The 25,400-nt window shown below is 40.1% G+C and overlaps 1 protein-coding gene across 10 annotated transcripts in view; it reads right to left on the bottom strand.

The window, feature by feature from the left end:
• Positions 1-25,400, bottom strand: part of TRIP12 (thyroid hormone receptor interactor 12) — a 448,602-nt gene that overhangs the window by 82,067 nt on the left and 341,135 nt on the right. For 8 of the 10 annotated variants that reach the window (XM_033958326.1, XM_033958328.1, XM_033958333.1 and 5 more), the window contains exons 28-30: positions 21,928-22,079; positions 8,940-9,112; positions 2,348-2,421 (exon numbers count right to left, since the gene is read on the bottom strand). In XM_033958326.1, coding sequence (XP_033814217.1) covers positions 2,348-2,421; positions 8,940-9,112; positions 21,928-22,079 — 399 coding nt within the window. The remainder of the gene's footprint in view (positions 1-2,347; positions 2,422-8,939; positions 9,113-21,927; positions 22,080-25,400) is intronic. The other 2 variants (XM_033958334.1, XM_033958332.1) reach the window with 1 other exon arrangement.

Below are 25,400 nucleotides of genomic sequence, written 5' to 3' on the forward strand. Positions count from 1 at the left end.
TTTTCCTGCACGTCACCAGGTGTCAGCTTATTCATTCATTTATTTTGGCACGTTTTTTAAAACTGTTTCATTTCCTTGTGTTCTCTCCTTTTTATTTATATATGTTGTTGATATTTCAGCACACACATTGTTATCTAGTGGATATATGATTATATAAATCTTTTTTCTTGCATCTGTTTTGCAATATGCTTTGTCTATTTCTACTTACTATTTGTTTACTATTTGAAGCCTTATTGAAATAGTCTTTTTTTGTGTGTTATGATTTGACCATATGCATTTCAGCTTACCAGTCTTTTATTTTCAGTATTTTTTCCAGTACCTTAGCCATTGATGTGCGCGTATATGCTCTATTTATATGCATTTTTAGCTTTTCATTTTTACTTCTGATGTCTTTTGCCTGTTTTCAGTATATTAGCCGTTGATATGCATTTATATGCTTTATTAGTACATTCATTTGAATGTTATTGCGTTTTTATGTATCTTTTATACATCTTGCGTTTTAGATTGTATTTCCTGTTTTTGATTTTGTATTTGTTTGTTTTACTTTTTTTTATTAATGTTTAGTTGTGTCCCCTGAGGAAGACGTTGCTTGGATGTCGAAACTAGGATCCTTGGTGGGACTTGTGTTTTCGAATAAAGACAGTTTTACAAGAAAAAGAGACTTGTGTCTTTCTATAAAGACAGTTTTCCTTGGCTGATTGGACTCCTCCCTTGCCTCTTCTGCTGTACTGCATCACTGATGATGTCATCAGTAACACGGAACATGGAAGGCCTTCAAATAAGGTCGTGAAGCAGCCTGTTTAGAGTGATGCCGGCCCGACACTGCTCTGATATGTAGGGCTCGCAGTCGGCGGGGTCTAGAATGTCTCACCTATTGCACTGGAATACCAAATATGGAGAGGAAAAATTTGTTTGCAAGTAGAGGTTGAAGAGGATTATCCTTATCTAACTGGTTATACATTATCTTGTTGGCTCAGTTAAAACAAGCACTACAAATGGTGCATGTGATTAGAGGAAAAGGTCTGTTTCATTATCACCCCTGTTTACCAAAAGAAAGAGCTAAGGGCCACTCAGTTTTAAACCCTGTTTCACAGCATTTTGTGCAAATTAGGGATAAGATGAAGAAACTGATATATATCCAGAAGGCAGCCTTTATAAGGGCCCCAATTAAACATAATTCAGACTTTAACCTAGGTATAGGTATATTTTTGATCTTTAGTGAGTTTCAAACAAATGATTTATCAGGAGAATTTCTTCATTTTCTACAAATTCAGCATTACTTATGATAGAAACAGGGCTTCTGGAGAATGGAGAAACTACCTTGTTGGAGCAGAGGTGGATCTTCCAAAACAGACTGAACTAGGTGACCCTGTGGCCGCTCTGAGCTGGGCTGTTTGATGGTAGCTTGGAAGAAAATTCTGCATGAAGAATTACCCCAAAAAGTTACAGGAGCATATATTTCAGGTGGTGAGCTCCTTAATGTCCAAATATCCAGCTTGGGTTTTGCTGGAGAGCGTGCTCTGAGGGATCATTTCTTCATATTTGATGGAAATGTCATAGAATCTCAGGGTATTGGAAAGAAAAAGTCTGTTGTATGTTATTTGGCATGGAGCTGATTTAGGAGCAGATCAGAGGCAGAAGAGGGAAGCCGGGGCAGCAGTGGGTGCGGGATCCTTCTTAGTCATTTCTGACTGCCTCTTCTGTGAACTAAAGTCAGGCTATACCAATCAGGAGCTGCTCTGACACACTATGTGGTGTGTCAAAACAGCTCCTGATTGGTGTAGCCCAGTGGTCTCAAACTTGCGGCCTGTGGACCACATGCGGCCCGCCAGGTACTATTTTGAGGCCCTCACTTTGTTTATCATAATCACAAAAGTAAAATAAAACTGTTTCTTGATCATATGTCTCTTTAGCTATAAATGACAATATTATTATTAAGACTTAGCCAAAAGGAAAGATTTATAAACTATAAAGAGTTTTACATCATGCAAAATTGTCATTTCTTTAATAAGACTTTAACTATTTTTTTCTGTGGCCCTCCAAGTACCTACAAATGTGGCCCTGCAAAGAGTTTGAGTTTGAGACCACTGGTGTAGCCTGACTTTAGTTCCCGAAAGAGGTCAGAAAATACCGTAAAAAACAGTCCGCGATTTGTGAACCACGAATTTGCAGGGGAGTACTGTACTGCAGAGAATTTAACTTTAAAAACACTTGTATGCCTGCCTTACACAAAGCGACCTCATATCATCAGTGCTGTAAAAAAATTGAAAACTGTATGTACCAGAGATACAGGAAAGAAACAGTGGATCTAAAGTTAACTAAAATCTCACATTAAATACCATCTTACCAAAGATTCATCTATTTCCTCATCTGATCCATCTTCATCACTGTCCTCATCATCTTCTCTTACTCTTCCATAGCCTGTAATACAAGGCTGGTTTGTTTTAAACTGAACAGCAGCTATCCTACATTTAAGTTTTATAAACACACACACAGAAGCACCTTAGACAGTTAAACTATACTCCTATAAAACAAAGTTACTTACCTGTAGTAGGCGTTCTCAAAGGACAGCATGCCAAATATTCTCAAAGCCTGGTGAGATCATCAGATGGAGTCCAGTGCGAACGCTTGATAGCAAGAAGTTTGTAGAAGTTTCTAGCAGCACTGCACCATGCATGTGTGGGTGCCTTCCTACTCAACGTGTGAACCCTCAATCCCATTAAAAAAGCTTAAAGAATACAATTCTAAAGGAAATCGGGAGGGTATGTGAGAATATTTAGCCTACTGTCCTCAGATAATACCTGCTAAAGAGAAATAACTTCACTTTCTCCAAGAATAAGCAGGCTTTCATATTTATTCACACATGGGAATCCCTAGCTACCAGGTTCACCAAAAACAACAAGGCTACGATAATAGGGACTTGAAATGTTGACGTCTGCATACCAATTAACTTAAGAAACAATATATACTAATACAAAGGTGCAGCCTGGAACAGAATAAAAAATGAGCCTGGAGGTGAGGTTGTATTCTAGACATTGAACAAATGTTGCAGGACTATCTGACCAAATCGGCTGTCACATTGGGAATTTTGCTCAAGTCAATAGCAGGATGTGAATGTGTGGACAGATGATCATGTTGCAGCCTTGCAAATCTCCTCTATGGAGTATAGTCTCAAGTGGACTACCAATGTTGCCATGGTTCAGACATTATAAGCCTTGACATGAACCCTAAGAGCCAGCCCAGCTTAGGCATAAGTAAAGGAGATGCAAACTCCTAGCCAGTTAGAAATTGTATGTTTGCCAATGGTTACTCTCAACTAGAGCTGCCTGATTCAGGGAAAAGTTTTTCGATCTAATTAGGCCTATTGATTCGATTTTTTGATTTCAATGACCCAGCATTTTAAATTTAATCAATTTTTATTGTAAATTGCCAGATTACTACAAATTGATCCTGCACAGTCAATACTAACAGAAAACCATGTTCTTTTCATACACACAGAAAACAGATATACCCTCGCCCAGTATGGAATAAGTAATTACAAACTAAAGATAGAAATATATAGACAAAAGTTAAACTAAACAGCCAAGAAGCCAGACTCTGCATACAATGTAACACCATAGAAACAGTAACACGCAAATAAGAATCACCACTTTACAAATTAAACATAAATAAAACAAAAATGGGAAATAAGAAAATAGCATTTTATTGGACTAATCCATTTTTAAATTAGGTTTCAAAAGCCAAAATCTCATTCTTCAGGTCAGTACAATATACTGCTGTTACAGTATCCTGCCCTGACCTGGTTAGCAAAAAAAAAAAAAAAAAAGGAATAAAATTAGTCTAATAAAAAAGATTACTTTAGTTCCATTTTCTATTTAAAAACATTTATTAAATAAAGCTACAATAAAGCAACAAAAAAATTATCTCTTCTAATCTTTGTTTCTGCTTTAATCATTCTCTTCTTTCCATCCAGCGTCTGTCCTCTCTCTCCCTTCCATGCATCTGTCCTCTCTCTCTCTGCCCCTTCAATCCACTGTGTCCCCATCCTTTCTTATGTGGTTCTGCCTCTCCTTCTGTCCAGCTTTTCTACCTCTGTTCCCTTTCTCCTCCTACATCCCTCATGTCAGACAAAGCATCTCTCTTTTTTTCTCTCCATTTGTAGATTTAGCATCTTTCCTACTCTTCTCATTTCTCTCTTCCTTCTGCTCTTCCAGCTCCCCTTGTCCAGCATCTCTCTCTTTTCCTCCCTCCTTGACTTCAGCCTCTCCCACTCTTCCCCACTGCCTTATCTAATCTCTCTTATCTCCTTCCCTGCCTGCCCTGTAAGTAAGTCATCTTTTCTTCCTCCCCTCACCCCCCGAGATTCAGCACCCTGCATCCATGCCCCCCTCCAGGTTTCATAACTCCCCCATTCCCTCCCTCCCCCCCCGCTCTCTATGTCCCATCCCCCTCATACACACTATTGGCAACGCAGCCATCACAACTCGCTACTCTTGCCGGCATCGGGTCTTCCTCTCTACCGGGTCCCATCTACTTCCTGTTTTCACGAAGACAGAACCAGGAAGAGAGGAAGGCCCAACGCCGACAAGAGAGCACGTTGTGAAGGTTGCTGTTGTGGAGAAGTTCCTGGACTATAACGACATTGATCCTGCACCAAATCAGTGAGGCCGATTTTTTCCCAGATCAAAATCAATTCAACCAAAGTGAATCAGTGAATTGATTTGAATCGAAAATCGGACAGTTCTACTTTCAAACAGTTTAGGTCAAAAGAATTGAAAAGCTGGGTGTACTATGGGCTTTAGTCCACTCCAGATAGAAGGCAAAGGCTCACTTGCAGTCTAAGGTATGTAGTAAACTTTTGCCAAGTTGAGCAAGTGATTTTGAAAAAAATGTTGGAAGAACAATTGACTGGTTAAGATGGAACTCAGTTAGAACTTTAGGAAGGAACTTTGGGTATGTGCAGAGAACTACTGTGCTGTGATGAAATTTAGTATAAGATGGGTCTGTAACTAGAGCTGAAGTTCACTGGCTCTGTGAGCTGAAGTAACTTATCAGAAATACCACTTTCTAGATAAAAAATTTCAGATGACAGGAATCAAGTAGTTCAAAAGAAGCTTTCATCTGCTGGGTGAGGACCACACTGAGATCCCATGACACAGTAGAAGGTTTCATAGGTGGCTTAGTCAACAAGAAACCTCTAATGAATTGAACTACAGAGTATACAGAGATGGGTTTACCCTCTACAAAGAGAGAGTAAGTTGTAATCTCACTAAGATGCACCTTATAGAGTTGGTTTTCGATCCCAACTTGAGAGGTGTAGGAGGTATTCAAGTGGGGTTTGAGCAGGCTAAGTAAAGGGATCTAGGGCCTTGCCTTCACACCAGACAGCAAACCTCTTCCACTTAAGAGTAGCACCTCTTAGTTGAGGCTTTCCTGGAAGCAAGCAAGATTTTGGAGATACCCTCAGGTAGATCTAGATTCAAATTTTATGCTCTTAACATCCAGGCTGTGAGGGACAGAGAATGCAGGTTAGTATGAAGAAGGGATAACTCATCAGAAAACACTTCAATCTCCATGGTTCTTCAGAGGATAAGCCTAGAAGATGAGAGAACCAGATCTGTCTAAGTCACTATGAAGCAGTTAGGATCATGATTCCAAGATCTTGCTTGAGTTTCAGTAAAGTCTTCTCTATAAGAGGTACAGGGGAATTCACGTACAGAAGACCCAATCCTCAACTGAGAAGGAAATCATCTGATGCTAGTCTGCCATATGATCTGACCCTGGAACAGAACTGGGAGACCTTATTGTTAAGATGAAAAGAGCTACCAATAGGGTCTTGAAGGCCCTGTCCACGCTGAATGACAACTCACGTGATTGCAAAACTATGCTCAGTCTGTCCACCAAGCTGTTGTCCTTGCCTGCAAGGTAGAGGCTCAAAGGACCATTCTGTGAAGGAGAGACCAATGTCACAACTCCACAGCTTCCTAACACAAGGGGTAGGAGTCCATATTCCCCTGCTTGTTCACATAAAAAATTATATCCTGGTTATCTGAATGAAAACAATTTGGTTCTAAATAGCTCTCAACTCCAGGGGTTAATGTGGAGATCCATCTCCTGAGAAGACCATGCACCCTGAGTGTGAAACCTATCCAAATGAGCTCCTCTTCCCAGGTTAGATACATCTGTTAACACCTTCTGAGGAGATGGAATGGGAGTCCCTAAGTCAGACTGGATTGAATTGTCCTCCTGCGAAGAGAGTGACTCAGTTCTGATGGGATTTGAATGACATCTGCTAGGTTCGCAGTTGCCTGAGACCACTGGGAAGCTAGGGTCCACTAGGCCTCTCCCAAATGGAGATGTGCCATGGGTATGATATATACCATTGAGATCATGTGCACCATCAATTTCAACATGTGCCGAGCTGTGACCTGCTTGTTGCTCTGAACCTGAGAGGCCAGAATCATTAGGGTTTCTGCCCTCACTTGGGGCATGTAAGCCCAAGCATGCAGTGCATCGAGCAGGGATCCCCATGTATTCCAAACACTGAACCAAAAGAAGGTTGGAACTTTGGGCAGTTTATAATGAACCCTAGTAGCTCAAGCACCAAAACAGTTCTTTGCATGGACACTGATGCCCCCTTCTTGAGTCATGCTCTTTACCAGCCAATTATCTAGATAAGGATGCACATACACTTCCAGCTTGTATAGAAACACTGCTTCTACCACTAGACATTTGGTAAATACTCTGGGGGGGGGGGGGTCACGAGGCCAAAAGGCAGTACAGTACATGGTAATGATGTTTCTCTATTGGGAATTTGAGATACTTCCTATAATTGGGAAGTACTGAAATGTGTATGAAGGCACCCTTTAAATTCAGAGAGCATAGCCAATCGTTTTCCAACTATAGGAAAGAAGGTGCCTAGGGAAATCATCCTGAACTTTTAACCAGGAATTTGTTCAGGGCCCTTAGGTCTAGGAAGGGCTGAAATTACCCCCCTCCCCTATGTTTTCTTGGGCACAAGAAAGTACCTTTCCCTTTCTCCCCTGGTAGCACGAGTTCAACCGCCTTGGCCTGTAGAAAGAGTGGTGGTTTCCTGAATTAGTTTGTGCTGAGAATCTGTTTGTGCTGAGAGCTGATGAATGATGCTCTAGGTGTGCAATTTGGTGGTCTTTGACGCTAATTCGGGATCTAACCAAGATTGTATAGTTGAAAAACCCAAATCTCAAGTCACTACCCTCCCATGCTGCACCAATAAGCCTTGCAACCGGATAATAAAACCCAAAATTAAAGAAAAATAAAAATGAGCAAAAAAGACAGGCTCCTACCATCTCGTGTGTAGAGAGAAAACTGAGGAATTGCAGGACAGCCCAGAGTGAAGGGAGGCAGAGCAGAAAAATGTAAAAGGGCTCTCATGAGTTTATTTAAAATTTACCGTACCATTGATTGGCTGAACTATCTGAGTGGTATACAATCTACATAAGATAATCAGAAGTGATATATACGAATGTAGTAATAGAGAGAGGAAGGAAAAGAAGTGAGGGGATGATAGGACAGTTGAGAGGAACAATAAAGCAGAGGGGAAAAACTATAACTGTATCCAACAGGACTCTCTGAGGGAAGTACCACAAAAACATGCGCTTTTAATTGAAATTTGAAGTTTTGGAGGATATCTAATTGACAAATGGGAGGAAAGAGCATTCCAAAGAGTGGAACCAACTACTAAGAAGATAGAATGTCATGTGGTATCATACGTTATCTGCCAGAAGAAAGGAATAACTAGAACAGTGGTTCCCAACCCTGTACTGGAGGACCACCAGGCCAATCGGGTTTTCAGACTAGCCCCAATGAATATGCATGAAAGAGATTTGCTTATAATGGAAGTGACAGGTATGCAAATCTGCTCCATGCATATTCATTGAGGCTAGCCTGAAAACCCGATTGGCCTGGTGGTCCTCCAGGACAGGGTTGAGAACCACTGAACTAGAAGATGATGTTTGAGGGTCCCAGAGGGACAGTAAGGTTTTAAATAGTAAGCTAAGCTCCACAGAACTGTAAATACTGTGAGCCAGCAGGGGGAGGAATTCATGCAGACTGTGACTCCAGAGTGACACCATAGGTCCATGTGAGGAAGATGAACCAGTGCTTTCTTCTCCAGTATAGCTCTCCAGTCATGATACATGGGCTTGTCGTGCCGAAGCTGACAGCTATGCTGTCAGTAGTTTCACTACCAGCACGGCCTCCCAAGGTGGAAAGGTTTCAGCGGAGAAAACAGACTAACGATGTACCACCCATCTGGGCAGCAGCAGATGGGAAGTGTTGTAGGTGGAGGATCAAATCTGATGCAACAATGGTAACAAAATCAAATTTATACTGTGTAGAAGAAAGGCCCAGCAATCTACTTCTATATTCTGCCACAAAAACTTGATATCATCATCATCAAGTTGCTAGGACTCTAACACAAGTTGATGGCACCTAACAAAAAAATAGCTCTCAAAGATCGTGAGCTGCATGGTGCTCAAACTTGCAAGCCATTCTCAAGAGAGCACAGGATCTTATGCATCATTGCAGCTTACACAGCCATCATGTTTCTATGTGACTAAAGGTGACTGAATATGTGAGAGGGGGTTGTATTGGATGGCCAATACACTGGGAGAAGGTGGAAAGTATACTGGATATGAGACAGGGGAAGAGAAGTATGCTGTCAAAAATGGGCTGCCCACAGTTCTGAATTCTTTCAGCTACCGACATTTGCAGCAATTAGGTATCATGAAAATTAAAGCAGGTTAAATGTTATAGTTATGCAGTAATTGTTACCGAACCGTATGTGGTAACTGTTAACTGCCATAAGCACTTTAGTACACAGACCCCCAAAGAAAGCTATTTTTCTAAAACAAAGATAACATTTTAGACCTTAAAATGATAAATAAAACAGAAAATACCTCTAACTACAAGGTATCTCTCAATGGCTTGTACCAAAGCCAAGGGATCGATTTTAACAGGTCCACCTTTCCACTGTTTTACATTAGTACAGTCTGGATGTCGCTGAAGCTGGCACTTTAACTGGTGTGTGTTGAAAAATTTTAATGCTTGGGATCCTCTGTTGAGAGAAAAACTCAAAATAATTTGTGAAAACATTTCTACATGCACAGTACTATCAGTATATCATTTAGTTGTACAAACAATGCAAGAGAAAGATCTATGTTAGCTTTGCAAACAATATTACTTTTAATTAGTATACATTCTTATCCATACTAAGAAGAGATCAGCAATAGAAGAGCTTCAGCAAAAGAAGAGCTAAGTGAAACTTTCAAACTGGTTTACTATTGTAAAATTCAAGTCAACATGTATTTCTGCTCTTAAATAATATTACCTTACAGCAAATTGGTAGATATACTCAGCACAGATTATATCTTTTTCCTTATGTATGCAGGTCAAATTAGCCCAAACTATTTTTGGCCAACAGATAATTCTTCAAAATTCGTAACCGTTTTTGGGAAAAAAGTGACAAAAGTATTGGACTGAAATGTTGAAAATGGCTGATTTTCATGTCATGGGTCCATAAGCAGTCTGCAAAAGTTACAAGTCTGAACTTTTGTAACTTTTTTTCTCCTACATAAAAAGGTTTAGATTTGAACAGTTGTACTACAAATTGTTTGCTCTAACAGAATTCATAGAGTAGAATGTTCCTACATATTTAGAAAAATTCATCTTTATTGGAATGTATATACAGTGTTATTGAAAATATGCAATGCTATGTCTGCATAAAAATATTCCAAGATACATGGCTATTAAACAAGTGAAGAAAGCAAGCAAATCATGGTTCATAAAATTCTTTCCAACATTTCTGCACATAAATATGTATGCATATATTTCTGCTGCTTGTGTATGTTTTTCTTTCAAATGCAGAGGGGGAAAGGAGAGGCAGTTTGAATGAAGCAGTTCTCATATCTAGTTGGTTTTAAAAGAATAATAAATGAAAATAGGTGTGGACATACTCTTAACCATTAGATGTCACTGCCAGCAAATTTTAAAACATGCATTTTACCATTAACCTATTGGGTACCACTGTAGTAAGACAAACAAATATTGCTGTGTTTTATCACCATTAAGGGCCATACACATAGAAACTAAATAGTTTGGTCACTAGGTGCCGTGATACATAGAAACTATTAAGACAACTACACAGTTCAGATAGTTGAATTTACAACAAAGAAAATAAAATACATACCTGAATCACTAAGAACCACCCCAGTAGGGTTATAATATGGCAGTGGGAGTAGGGGCATGCTGGGATGGGATTGAATGATTTCTACAGAGCTTGCCTCATGGATTAAATCCAACCTACATGTGCATAAGCCTATGCATGTATACAATTGTATTTATGAGCATGTCTGATGGAGAGTAGATGAAACGAGAAAGGCACTTTGAAAGGACCAATTGCACTACTGCTGTGTTTTCAGTGTTTCCAAGCTGCAGAAGATAATCTGCTTTTCCCACAAAAATGTTCTGGGTCCTTTTTCTTTTGGAAAATTTCTGGAATTCATGGTCCAATCTGGCCCATTTGGTACTCTTTTCCCTAGATTTTCCACCAAGTTTGGTCCCATTCTATTTTCAGATAATTATTCTACCCTCAGGTGGACAGACATTTTTTACCTCTTATGTAATTTTTTCAAACCTGATGGAATGTGAGAAAGAAATTATATGAAAGGGTTAGAGAATGTATCAGTCTGTCTGTGGAGGCCAAAATACCTCTGATAAAATAACAGAACAGGAACAAATTTGGCATGAGGTTAAAGTATCTTTCTCCCTGTTACAATGGATCCTATGCCATCACCTGGCTCACAAGTACACAGTTCTTGTTGGTCATCCTTTAATTTACTATCCTTGCATTCACTTACATCACTCACTAAACTCAACTACTTGTTTGCTTAATCAAAACTACCATCTCTAGGGCTCCTCCCATTCTTACATGCTATTATTATCACCACCGGTCTTATTATAGGTACTGTATCATCCTCAAAGAAAAATGCTGTTGTCTGCTCTATTTTATAAAGAATGCATCACTACTAGTTCCCTCAGATTCTAATCTTCCATTCCTCTCAAAATTGACCATGACCACTATTTACTCTCAATATATATTGAGTCAATCAATGCCCTTCATCCTTACCAATCAGGGTTCCATCCCAGTTTTATTACCGAAACTGTTCTTACATCTCTTCTTATTGAAATTCATAGTAAATACAGGTAACTACAGGTTATATAGCACTCCATTTCCTCTCAATCTTGTTTAATGGATGTAGTTGCCTGGTTTCATGAAAATCATCTTCAGTTGAACCCTGAAAAAACATCTGCCTGTTGGTTTACTGGCCATTCTGCAATGCCAAATCTCTGGTTTACTTTTTTGGTTTGCAGTAATCTCTATGATACTAATTTTGCTACTTGGGAATAATCCTTGATTCTAAACTCTCCTCACAACAGATTTTATCAGTCTTATACACAGGTTTTCTTGCACTTCGGCAACTGCAATCAAGTCGATAGCTCTCTGGATAACGATTCCTTTCATATTCTTTTCCATGCATTCAACACATCTCATTTGGCTATTTTAATTCTTTCTATGCAGGGATCACAAAATGGAAATTTCAAAGATTACAAACTCTTCAAAACACAGAGGATTGCATCCTCTGTCATGCTAGACTTCAAGATCATGTTACTCTATTATTACTTCATCTGCACTGGTTACCTGGAAAATATAGGTTCAATTTCTAAATACTGGTACTTATGCACAGAGCACGTCAATTCTGACATCGGAGAGGAACTTCCGGGCCAGCCAACTGCTGCCTAGCTGGCCCGGAACTTCCTCTCCGATGTCAGAATTGACATCGGGGGGGGGGGGGGGGGGGGGGGGGGGGGAGGGGGAGGCTTGTGGGCCCGGCACTTGTATACACCTGGCCTGGCGTTGGGGAAACAGAGAGAAATCGGTGGCGGTGGCTTGGGGGGGAGGGAGGGAGAGAGAAAGAAAGGGGGGCAGAGAGAGAGAGAGAAAGACAGAAAGAAAGGGGGACAGAGAGAGAGAAAAAAAAGGAAAGGGGGCAGGGAGAGAGGAAGAAAGAGTTGCACTCATGGAGAGACAGAGAGATGTTGGTTGGGGAATGGAATGAGGTCTGGAGGAGAGGAAGCATGCAGGAGGTAGAAAGAAAGAAAATTGGATTTATAGTCAGAAGGAAGTGCAACCAGAGACTCATGAAATCACCAGACAGCAAAGGTAGGAAAAATGATTTTATTTTCAATTTAGTGATCAACATGTGTCCAAATGTATATCTGGTGTCTATATTTTGCACTATGGTCCCCTTTTACTAAACTGCGATAGCGATTTTTAGTGCATGGAGCCTATGAGCATCAGGAGCAGCGTGGGGCATTCAGCGCAGCTCCCTGTGCTAAAAACCGCTATCGTGGTTTAGTAAAAGAGAAGAGGGTATATTTGTCTATTTTTGTATATTTGTTACTGAGGTGACATTGCATACTTTAAAGTCATCTGCCTTGACCTATTTGAACAATATAAATAATTAACATTTTCTCTGCGTACAGTGTGCTTTGTGTTTTTTTAAAGTTTTATTGTTGGTAGATCATTTTGACTTTTGGTCATTTTAAAAATAGCTCGCAAGCCAAAAAAGTATGGACACCCCTGGCATAGAGGAATTGAAAAGAATTTCATGAGCCTTACTTTCTGCCACTTGTTTTCAAATTCTACTGTGAATCTTTGTGACTAATATTTACACCTTTCTTAATATTTGCTTGATAAGGAGACACCTATTGACTCAACCACATAGTTTACTATTGATTGCTATGTGTAAAACTTCCTAGGTTGGAAGTACAGACATACCTATTGCCATGCTTACACTGGCACCCTGTGATTTAAGTGTCAAATACATTCTTTGAAATCTGTTGATAGTTTATCTTCACAGTTGGCTTAATTTTATCTTTTTTTTTTTCTAAAATAGAATGTGTGGGAACTGCTCCATTCAAACTACAGAGACAGAGAGCACCAAAACCAGCTTTTTCTACAGCCAAGTAGATATTCAGAACGAATTTTCCCCCACTTTTTTATTTTTTAAATTATGGAGCTCTCTTTAATCATCGGACTGGAGAGATGTGTGAAGCAGCCATGTTGGCTTCTCTTTGGGGCCTTTCAAGGACCAAATGACCTTCAAAGGTTATGATAAAATATTTTGGGTGGCAACTGAGAGGCAATCCAAACTGGCATTTTTGCAAACCATGCTCACTACCACACCACAGTCACTCACTTACCTTTAAAATTGGTGATAAAAGACACTACAATAAAATGCCCAAGGCCCTTCTAAACACAAAGGAAAATTCATGGAGTAAAAGTACTATTATTACTGATAAAGGTAGGCCCCTGTACACAAGTTGCAAACAACTTATGGAGACTGCCACTTGCATTCAGTTTTTTGGCTATTAAGCACTTTTACCTTGGACTAATGCCTGGTACTTGGGTGGTTTGCTACTGCCTTACTCAGCCATCAGAAAGTGTACTGCTCCCTGTGGATTATCATCATCATTTGGATTATTCATAATCTCAGTTCACCAAAAAACATCCAATTAATGTATACCAGAGAAAGGGACAGAAGTTCCAATTCTTTTAAGTAAAAGGAGAAAAAGACCTCAGTATTTCCAGGGATATATGATAAATACTACTGTATTTCCCCGAAAATAAGACCTACCCCAAAAATAAACCCTAGCATGATTTTCGGGGTAGGTCTTAATATAAGTCCTACCCCAAAAATAAGCCCTAGTCCCTGGATTCGCCAGCAGCAGCGCTTCCCCTCGCCCCCTACCGAACCCTAGCAGACTCTTCCATCTCTCCCTGCTGTCTGAACCCTACCGACTGCGATACCTACATACCTCCCTCCACAGAGCAGCATCGGCAGCACTCTAAACAGGCTGTTTCACAGCCTTCTCCTGCTGGGGCATTCCCTCTGCTGCATCACTGATGTCATCAGCAAAGTAGCGCATGGAAGGCCCCGGCAGGAGAAAGCCATGAAGCAGCCTAGAGTGCTGCTGACGCTGCTCTGTGGAAGGAGGTATGTAGGTCTTGTGGTTGGATGGGTTCAGATGGGAGGGTCAGTGGGGGTTCGGCTGCGTGGTGGTGGGGGGCTGCTCAGGGAAGGAAAGATGCTGCACATGTGGAGGAAAGAGGAAGAATTGGGGTGGAGGAGAGGAAGGGAGAAATGATCATTGAACATGAAAAAAAATAAAACCTACCCCAAAAATAAGACCTAGTGCATTTTTTGGGCCCAAAATTAATAAAAGACACTGTCTTATTTTCAGGGAAACACGGTATCTCCTGGATATCTCTATTTCAGCTTCAAAGCTGACATAGGAAACATATCCCTGGTCAAAAAAACTCCATTTACAATTCATCAACAGTATTTAACTCAATTAGTTCATCTCAAATATTCAAATATCACTTCAAAAATTGTTTAAAGACCAAAAGCACTTATCTGCCAATATGTCCCATATCCGGTTGCCAAAAGTCCATAGCAGAAATCAGAGTCCTAGGGGTTGCAGCCAAAAATGGTCACGCTAGAACAATACACACTCCCAGATTCAAATTCATATTAATCCAAAGATTAATTTGCAGATAAGTGCTTTTGATCTCTAAACAATTTTTGAAGTGATATTTGAAATGAACCGATTGAGTTAAATACTGTTGATGAATTGTAAATGGAGTTTTTTTGACCAGGGATATATTTCCTATGTCAGCTTTGAAGCTGAAATAGAGACATCCAGGAGATAGTATTTGTCATATATCCTTGTAAATACAGAGGTCATTTACTCCATTTACTTAAAAAAATTTGAGCTTCTGTCCCTTTCTCTGGTATACATCAATTGGACGTTTTTTGGTGAACTGAAAAAAATTCATAAAACATTAAGGTGGACTTGGAGAAAATTAACTGCTTATTCCTGGAATAAGCAACATGAAATGCATTACTCTTGAGACCCTGCCAGGTACTTGAAGCCTGGTTTGGACATGGAAATGGATACTAGGCTTGATGGACCTTCAGCCTGTCCCAGTATGGAAATGCTCATGCACTTAATTTCATGGTAAGTTTAGTTAAAATTATTTTTATTGATTAGCAATAAAGAACATAAAACTGTACAATCAGATTTGTGTAATTATTTGTTAATATAAAAACCATACCCTTATCCCAACCTCCCCTTCTATCCCACCCTCCTAGTCACATAGCAGTGTTACCTGATTTCACAGATGGTTTGGACTCTTACAACCTCCCAAGTACAACACTCCCACAATCTCACTCCCAATCCACTCCCTCTCACAACACTATCCAAGATGATTACAGTACAGACAAAGATTGTTCAATACAACACTTCAAATCTTAGGCATTGATGTTTGTATATATCCTTCAAAAACACCCCCAAAAATATTTCCTACATCTAAAAGAGAATCTGGTCTTTCTAACTTCCAGAATAACAACAGCATGAAAAGCATTCCTCCAATGCCTCATGGTAAGTTTAATGATTGTAATCAATAAAGGCTTTATGTTCTCTCAGGGTTTCCACAGCTGGCATTGTGCTTGTTGCAGGTTTCTGGGGCTTGCTGTGTCTTGTCAGGTAGAAACCGACGTTTCAGCCACCATACCTTACCTTCAGGGTATGTTCTGAAGTCTTCAGTTTGACTTTGTACATAGTGGGTTCACTGACCTGATTGGGAACAGGGCAGTCCACTAATTTGAATTTTGTTGTGAAAGTCCATAGAATGGAAAAGTCTCTGGTAGGTTTAAATATGTTCTCCCAAGGAGCTGGGTTACATGTTCTCTCAGGGTTTCTGCAGCTGGCATTGTGCTTGTTGCAGGTTCTACAACAAAACTCAAATTTCTGACCAACTGACTTTCCCGCCAAAACTCAAATTTGTGGTCTGCTCTGCTCCTAATCAGGTCAGTAAACCTACTATTTACAAAGTCAAGCTACAGACTTCAGAGCTTAGCCTAAAGCAAGCCACAGTATGGTGGCTGAAACGTTGGTTTCTACCTGAGAAGATGCAGTGAGACCCGGAAACCTGCAATAAGCGCAAAACAGGCTTTAATTTTGTATATGAAAAAGAAACAAAGTGAGTTTTGGTGGCTCAGCCATTCATCTTTTTTAATGCTTCTTTTGAGTCATGCCTGATCCCAGATGACTGAACAAGGGGCAGATGTAGTTTCTCTCCACAAAATCAAAAGGATGAGGCTGGAAACTAGACAGGGTAATTTGACCTCAATGGTTCAGTAAATTGATGGGAACATTGTTAAATGTAAGAAATTACGGTTTCTGGAATTCTATGGATTATAGGAAACAAGGTAGCATGGGTTTATTAGAAGTAAGTTTTTAACAGACAAATCTGATCTTTTGACTTTCCTGGGGGCTCACAATGAGTAAAGTGTGTGAGTGTGTGTGTGTGTGTGTGTGTGTGTGTGTGCGGGGGGGGGGGGGGAGGAGTGGAGTGCAGACTAGATGTAATGTATTTAAATTTTCAACAAAGCTTTGGACAAATTCTGAATGGATTCTTTCAGGTATTCTTTCAAAGATAGCCTTTCCATATCCTTCAGCCTAGCAAGTCTCCATGTAGCCTGGAACTCTTTCTCCTCCTTTCCAGTTTGACTGGTTTGACTGTTGGAATTTGCTGACCCAATGTTGAAAATGGCTCACCACATGGTCATACAAAGTCCGACTCTGGCATGCAAATGACCTCATGACTATTAAAATGAGGTAATTAATATTAAAATGAGCCATTCAATCGATGGCCTAATATTTGCAGTTACAAACTTCCCTTATGTATAAAGTTGATGAATTAAGAGAAATGACTCTCTCTTATTGTCTTATTTTCTAATTTACTTATGCTTTTCTCTTATGTTAATGACATTCATAAACCATAGATTGAATTATTCATATTCAGAAGATGATGACTCCACTAGCAAAAGTAACTAGCAAAAGAGAAAAAAAACCTTCTCATTACAGAACAGCAGAGAAGAGAATTTCTCATTACATAAGGGAAGGTTGTCATTGACATCAATATTGTAGGCAATATTGTTATCTAATAAGCAGGCTGCAAATATCGACTGAAAAAACCAACAGGTTTGCCTGTTTTTTCATTTGTTTCTATGAGCACAAATATAGTGCGCTGTCACCCCTCCTTCCCCCCAGGAACAAAAATAGAGGCAGGAAGGATGCCCATTTCCTCTTGCCACTGGTAACAACTCCCCCCCCCTCCGCCATGATCTCCCTCCCGTACTTCAATGAAAATTGGCAGGAGGGATGCCCACTCCCTCCTGCTGCCATGAACCCCCCCTCAGTCCCTCTGAACTAACTCCTCCCCTTCCCCATTTTACAAAAAAATCAGCAGGAGGGATGCCCACTCTCACCTGTTAAAAAGTTATGAACATCTGCGTGCGTAAGGATATTACCACCCAGACAAGCATTATTCTTTGACGTGATTGGTCCTTGAAAACTAACAGCAAGTAATTCTAGTTTTACTTTTTTAAATCTTTTATGCAGCAGTTAACCTAACTTGAGCAACAAAGCAATCAAGGCTGTATTACCGTTTGGACCTTCTTATCTTTGCAAACTTGGATTTTCAGCTCTGACAAAAATTAAATCGAAAAAGAGAATGACTGCAGATGGTGGATGATGAAATGCTTGTTTGCTTGTTGCATTCTGAGCTAATTAGCTCGAAGTATGGGAAACAAGATTCTGGCTCTAGAAGCTATGATGGAAGACGACGAGTTGGATATAGTGCCGATCACAGACACGTGGTTCACGGAGAACCATGACTGGAATGTAGTTATACCGGGTTATAATCTGTTCAGAAAAGACAGGGTAGGACAAAAAGGAAGGGGGTATAGCGTTTTATGTTAAAAATCATATTAAAGCCACACAATTGCAGGATCTGCAGGGCAAAGAAGAGGCACTGGAAAGAGTGGCATTGTGAGACTCAAAGGTGAAGGGGAAAACTATGTAGAAGACGATAAGACGGAATTTCTTAACAAATATTTCTGTTCTGTGTTCACGGCTGACACGCCGGAAGCAGGAAAAAAGAAGACAAACATGAATAAGGATGGAGGAGTGGTCGACCCTGATCGATTTTCAGAGGGTTGTGTTCGTGAGGAGCTAGATAAAATAAAGGTAGACAAAGTGATGAGGCAGGATTGGTGTACATCTGAGGGTGCTGAAGGAACATAAGGAAGTTCTGGTGGCTCCACTGACTGACCTTTTGAATGAGTCTCTAGAGTCGGGAGTGGTACAGGAGGACTGGAGAAGAGCGGATGTGATCCTTCTCCTCAAAAGTGGAAATAAGGCAGAAGTAGGGAATTACAGGCCGGTAAGTCTGACTTCTAAGCAAATTAATGGAAATGCTTTTAAAACACAGAATGGTGAAGTTTCTGGAATCCTGTGGATTACAGGACCAGAGACAACATGGATTCACTAGAGGTAGGACTTGTCAGATAAATCTGATCAATTTCTTTGACTGGGTGACCAGAGAATTGGATAGAGAGTGAACTACTGTATTTAGATTTTAGCAACGCCTTTGACAGTGTTCCACATAAGATATCTAATAAATAAACCGAGTGCTCTCGGGATGGGTTCCAAAGTGACGGGCTGGTCAAGAACTGGTTGAGTAGAATTCAACAGAGGGTAGTGATCAATGGAGATCACTCTGAGGAAAGGGATGTTACCAGTGGTGTGCCTCAAGGTTCTGTTTTTGGGCCTGTTCTTTTTAACATTTTTATAAACGATATTGCTGCAGGGCTTTCGGGTAAGATTCGCCTCTTGTGGATGATACCAAAATCTGCAATAGAGTAGACACCCAGGATAGTATGAATAACATGAAGAAAGATCTGGTGAAACTTGAAAAACGGTCTGAAATTTGGCAGCTAAAATTTAATGCTAAGAAATGAAAGGTCATGCATTTGGGCTGCAAAAAATCTGAGGAAACAGTACAGAGGGTGAAGAATTTATGTCTATGACAGAAGAGTGGGACTTGGGTGTGATTGCATGTGATGATCTTAAGGCGGCCAAACAGGTTGAAAAGGTGACGATGAAAGCTAGAAGGATGCTAGGGTGCATAGGAAGAAGTATGGTCTGTAGGAAAAGGAGATATTGTTGCCCCTGTAATAAGACTCTACTGAGACCTCATTTAGAATATTGTGTACAATTCTGGAGATCGTACCTTCAAAAAGATATACAAAGGATGGAGTCGGTCCAGAGGAAGGCTACTGAAATGGTGTGTTGTCTTCGTCTTAAGGCATATAGGGACAGACTTAAAGATCTCAATCTATATACTTTGGAGGAAAGGTGGGAGAGGGGAAATATGATAGAGACATTTAAATACCTATGTAATGTAAATGCGCAAGAAAGTGTGGGTTAGACATGTGGGATCTCTTAGAGAGAGGAAGAGATAATGGTTACTGCGGATGGGCAGACTGGATGGGCTATTTGTCCTTTAGCTGCCTTCATGTTTCTATGTAAAGACATATTCATTGTCCTAGGCTTTATGTACTACTTCCTCACCGGATCTTGCAACTAATTTTAATATTTTATCTTATCTATTTAGACACCATTTCAGTGTGCATTTCATTCAGCGGTCGGATATAGCGGCGCTAAGCTTATAAAGGGATAATGAGCCTGACCTTTTTGGGTAAAACATGTTGGCTGAAAGGAAGACCACAACTATAAGCTAAGTATTTCTAATATATATATATATATATATATATATATATATATATATATATATATATATATATATATATATACACACACACATACATGCTGAAATGGTGTCTAAATAGATAAGATAAAATATTGAAATTAAAATTAGTTGCAAGATCCGGTGGGTAAGTAGTACATAAAGCGTAGGACAATGAATATATGTGAGTCCTAGATGGTACTTCTAAGGATCTTGGGATAAAGAACTTGATGAGTACATTGGAGGTGCTTACATTCGCACACTCTGTACAAAGGATTGACTGATAACCCTCACAGAAGATTTACATTTCAAATTGAGTGCTGTTTGGTGAATCTATGTAAAAACAAGCATATCCAACGCATTGATTAGCAATTCTATTCTGTCTACTTTAGTTTCACCCTTGTTACAATTACCCATAAATAGCTTAAAGAACTTTAAATAAATAACTCTCAAATTTACATCCCCCCTTCCTTTTACAAAACTGTAGTGTGTTTTTTAGCGCCGGCCGCAGCAGTGACAGCTCCATTGCTCATAGGAATTCTATGAGCGTCTGAGCTGTTACCACGGCCGGAGCTAAACACCATTCTACAGTTTTGTAAAAGGGGGAGTTATTTTTTTGTTGGCTTTGCAGCTTTGTAATTTCAATTAAAATGTGCCTCAAAAAACATTTGCTCCGTTTAGTGTGCCATGAAAAACATTTGCTCCGTTTAGTGTGCTGGAGCAAAAAAAAAAAAAAAAAAAAAAAGTTAGATATACACTGCTCTAGAACATACAATCTCAAATATTTCCTGTGGTCCAGAAAGATGGAAATATGTTGTTTCCACGCAGAACCACAGGACCTTGAGGGCAGCATTTACTGACTTCAGGTCCAGAATTGGCCTCCAATCTTCTAAGTCTTTTGGGGCACAATGAAGTATGTGGAATATCTGCTCAATTCCAATTCTTTGTCCGGTACGGCTTCAATAGCTGCCAGGTCCAATAGCTTCTGCATTGTGACCTGGACATTGACCACTTTTTCTGGTCTTCCTGCCGGAGAGTCTACAAACAGCTCTGGGAGGGGATGGAAGAACTCGAGTTTGTACCCCTCCTGAATAATATCCAGCACTCTGTGGTGACTTTCACCCATTCCTTCCAAAAAGCCATTAACATCTTGGGGGTTTCAGCTGCCATCTTGATGTCATAACTGCTTTTTTGGGAGGCCCCTGAGACATTGGCTGCAGAAGATTAGTGATGTTTAGCTCCCCCAAACCTGGCACTTTGTCCGGGTTTTGAAAAGCTTCTTCTTTGGGACCACGTCGGGAGGACATCTGTGCATGCATAGATGCCTTCCTAACTGATGAGAACAGGTTGAGGGGGCGGGTCTTGGGCATGACGTAGACAGACCAGGGTAGAACTGGATGGGCCTGAGGGTGGGGCTATGAGTCTGGATTTTATTTAACTAAAATCTGGTAACCCTACAAACTAGGCTCTTTACACACACCCCACAGGTGAAGGTGCATAAACCCAGTGGATTAAGATGGACGTTCCTATTGAACTAGAAATCTCATTCTTTGGGACAGTCTACTTAGAGGCAACTTTAGGAGAAAATGAATTGCCTAGTTTCATTGGATTTTTCCACACTTCAAAGCGTGCGTAGGTAGTCTTCATGCTTTCTGCTACTGCCACCAAACCAAACAAGGCTCTGCAAGTTTTCCCATGCTATTTTTGGAGAAGTGTGGCAGTAGGCCATGAATAAAGATGGATATAGGAGGGGGAAGTTACAGGAAGAGAGTGACTGTGACTGTATCAGGAAGGCAGAAAACAGCAGCATACAGAGGTCCATGCTATGGACCCATAAATATGTAAAGCTGGATTAATATTATTTTGTGTGTATGTGAATTTTAACGAACATTAGCCTACAATTTATACTGCCTGACATATTTAGAAAATAAGTGAAATCTAAGAAATCACAGTAACTTATCAATAAGGTAACAATATCCTATGACCGAAGAACAGTATCATTCCAATGTTTCTACAAATATTGAGGGTATAAATCTATACCTTACCCTTATGGAGAGACATTAACTGCTTGGCACTAGAGGCAGTAATTAATCCCACAATCACCAATGATATGAGCAATGGGAGATCCTGATCATGTGTGAAGAAATCATACCATTATAAATCCTTACCTGCTCCCAGTTCCATTTCCACTTGGGAAATCATGCACTTTGACGGGAAATTGTTCCATTTGGCTTAGGCAATTGTTCATTTTATGGACCAATGACAAGAGAAGCCCATTTCCCAATGGTTCTAATCTTCTCAGGGGCTCTTCACCAGGAAGCTGAAGTTTTAAATGAAGTTACCAAATAATGTTTTAGTTAGCTTCTAAAAACATGAGATCACAAAATAGGGCTAGACCTGTAACAGAAAACTAGACAGCTGAAATCTGTTTATTAAAACAATAAATCAACATTTTAATAACCCAAGCTAATCAATATACTAGATGCATTCTTCAAATATGAAAATGAATGAAAAGCATTGCCTCCACCTCCATAACATGTTTAAATGAATATACTCTATTGAAACGAATAAAAAACTAAAATAATGCTTGAAACTTGCTCTATTACATACTTTTACTTCTCAAAAGAAAAACACAAAGCAGAGATAGCTGAACAAATGGAGATGTTGACCACGATTCAAATGGAAAGTATATATTATGCTAACCAGACACAGCCATGTTTTGGAATAATGCCTGCAACAGCGGTCCTAAATAAAATCAAACACAAATACACTCCCCCACCCCCATATTCACAGATTTAGGATTCACAAATTCAGTCATTTGTGAGTCTCTAAACCATCCTGTCTCTTGGACCTCTCCAAACCTTACTTTTAAAGCCTGGTGGTCTAGCAGTAAAGTGGGGCAGGAGCTATCTTCCTACACTCCTGTCCCATGTACAGCCACAATGCCATGAGTTCCTTGCGAGACCAGCCATTTTTGATTGCAGTTCTGCATAGGGCAGGAGAACAGGAAGATAACTTCTACCACTCTTCACTGCTAGACTACCAGGCTTCAAAAGTAAGGCGTGGAGAGGTCCAGAAGGCGGAGATGGGTCAGAGTCAGTCCTAAAGTTATATGAAAATTTTTCTTATTCGCAGGCAGGCTTTACCCCTAACCTCCACAAAAATAGGGGGGGTGTATATTGAGAAAAAAATTTTAAATCATAAAAACACAGTAGAACCAGGGAATATATTTTTTTAAAAAAAATTGTGTAAATAAATAAATATATATAAAATCACATTATTCAACTGAATAGCTTAAACTAATTGCATTATACAGGTATGTTTGAATATCTAATCAGAATTTCTAAATCACACTTATCCAGTCTACAGGTTCAAGGCAATTTACATGCAGTGTTATGGGGAAAAGCACAGTTACTTACCGTAACAGGTGTTATCCAGAGACAGCAGGCAGATATTCTCACATGTGGGTGAGATCACCGACAGAGCCACGGTACAGACACTTTAAAAGTACATTGCCATTTTATTTAATTATTTATATACCACATATCCTACGTGGTTTACATTCAGGTACTTTATCATATTTCCCTATCTGTCCCGATGGGCTCAAATTCTATCTAGTGCACCTGGGGCAAATGAGGGGATTAAGTGACTTGCCCAGGGTCACAAGGAGCAGTGATTGAGGCTGAGGGATTGGAACCCACAGCCTCAGGGTGCTGAGGCTGTAGCTCTAACCTCTGCACCACACACTCCCACTTTAAGACTTTCAGAAAGTTTGAAATAGCCCGCACCACGCATGTGCAAGTGTCTTCCCATCCAACGGAGGCGCATAGTCCCTCAGTTCAGTAAGCCAGCTAAGAAGCCAAACCAGGGAGGTGGGTGGGTTGTGAGAATATCTGCCTGCTGTCCCTGGATAACACCTGATACAGTAAGTAACTGTACTTTATCCCAGGACAAGCTGGCAGCATATTCTCACATGTGGGTGGCCTCCAAGCTAACCATAATGGGATAGTAAGAATGTTGGTCTTTTGTAATACCAAAGTGCCCATCCCATCTGGAAAAAGACTCCAGATAGTAATGTGAGGTGAAAGTATGAACCAAGGACCAGGAGGCAGCTTTACATATTTCCTCAATAGGGATAAATCTAAGGAAAGCTACTGAAGCTGCCATAGCTCTAACTTTATGGGCTGTGACACGACTCTCCACTTGCAGTCCAGCCTGAGCATAGCAGAACGATATACAGGAAGCCAACCAGTTGGAAATCGTTCTCTTGGAAATAGGATGCCCAACTTGTTAGGATCATAGGAGACAAATAATTGAGATGATCTATGCGGTTTTGTTTTGTCGAGATAGTAGGCCAAAGCTCGCTTGCAATCTACAGTATGAAGGGCTGCTTCTCCTGAGTGAGAATGAGGTTTAGGAAAAAATACTGGAAGCACAATTGATTAATTTAGATGAAATTATGTAACATCTTTCGGCAGAAATTTTGGATGTGTGCGAAGGACCACTTTGTCATGGTGGAACACAGTAAATGGTGGATAGAAATGAGAAAAACAACTTTCCAGGTAAGAAACTTTAGATGAGCTGTAGACATTTGTTCAAAAGGAGGCTTCATCAATCTAGCAAGAACTACATTAAGGTCCCAGGCTACTGGAGGTGGTTTCACATTGAACAGATCTTTCATAAACCAGGAGACCAAGGGATGAGCACTGGTTGGTGAAAAGCTGTAATAGCGCCGAGATGGACTCTAATAGATGTAGACTTGAGACACAAATCAGACAAATGAAGAAGATAATCCAGGACTAGAGAAACTGAGATGGATGTTGGATCATACAAACAAAATGTCCCCAGAAAAATATTGCTATTGATACTTTAAAAGAAACTCCAAAAAGCAGTTAGTCAATAGGTTCTTAAAGGGGGACAAACCTGTTTAGAGAAGCACCTGAGTAACAGTGTGTAAGGTCAACGAAGGGAGAAGAATCTCCAGCGCTTAGCATACAAGACACAGATTAGCCAACCCATGCTCACACACCATCACTGGATACCTCTCGTGAGCTCAAAACAACTAATTATATAACTTAAATAGTGATATAAATACATTTATCAATCTCCAGGATGTGTACTAATGATGTCTTCCTGCCTTGATTATAGACCAATGGATTAATGATCAAGGCTAAGTCTGAGTTTACTTTTTGGAGTTGGCTGGAGGGGTTCTTCTAGCAGGACTCCTGCTCTTCTTAAGCATCTGTGTGATTGATAAATGTATTTATATCACTATTTAAGTTATTTTTTATATAATTAGTTGTTTTGAGCACACGAAAGGTGTCCAGTGACGGTATGTGGGCACAGGTTGGCTAATCTGTGTCTTATATGCTAAGCGCTGGAGATTTTTCTCCCTTCGCTGACCTTACATACTGAGGTCAGGTGCTTCTCTAAGCAGGTTGTCCCCCTTTAAGAACCTATTGACTTTACTATTTTTTTGGATCATAATGATGACAAAGACACCAGGAGGAGAAACGTGTCCACTTCTGCTGATAACATTGTTGAGTTGCAGGTTTCCTGGAGACTTCTAGAATAAGTCTCACCGGCTGAGAGAAGTGAAACTCAGTTGCACTCAGCCCGAGAGATACCAAGTCATCAGGTG

The sequence above is a fragment of the Geotrypetes seraphini genome, chromosome 9 (assembly GCF_902459505.1).
Source record: "Geotrypetes seraphini chromosome 9, aGeoSer1.1, whole genome shotgun sequence".
NCBI lineage: Eukaryota > Metazoa > Chordata > Amphibia > Gymnophiona > Dermophiidae > Geotrypetes > Geotrypetes seraphini.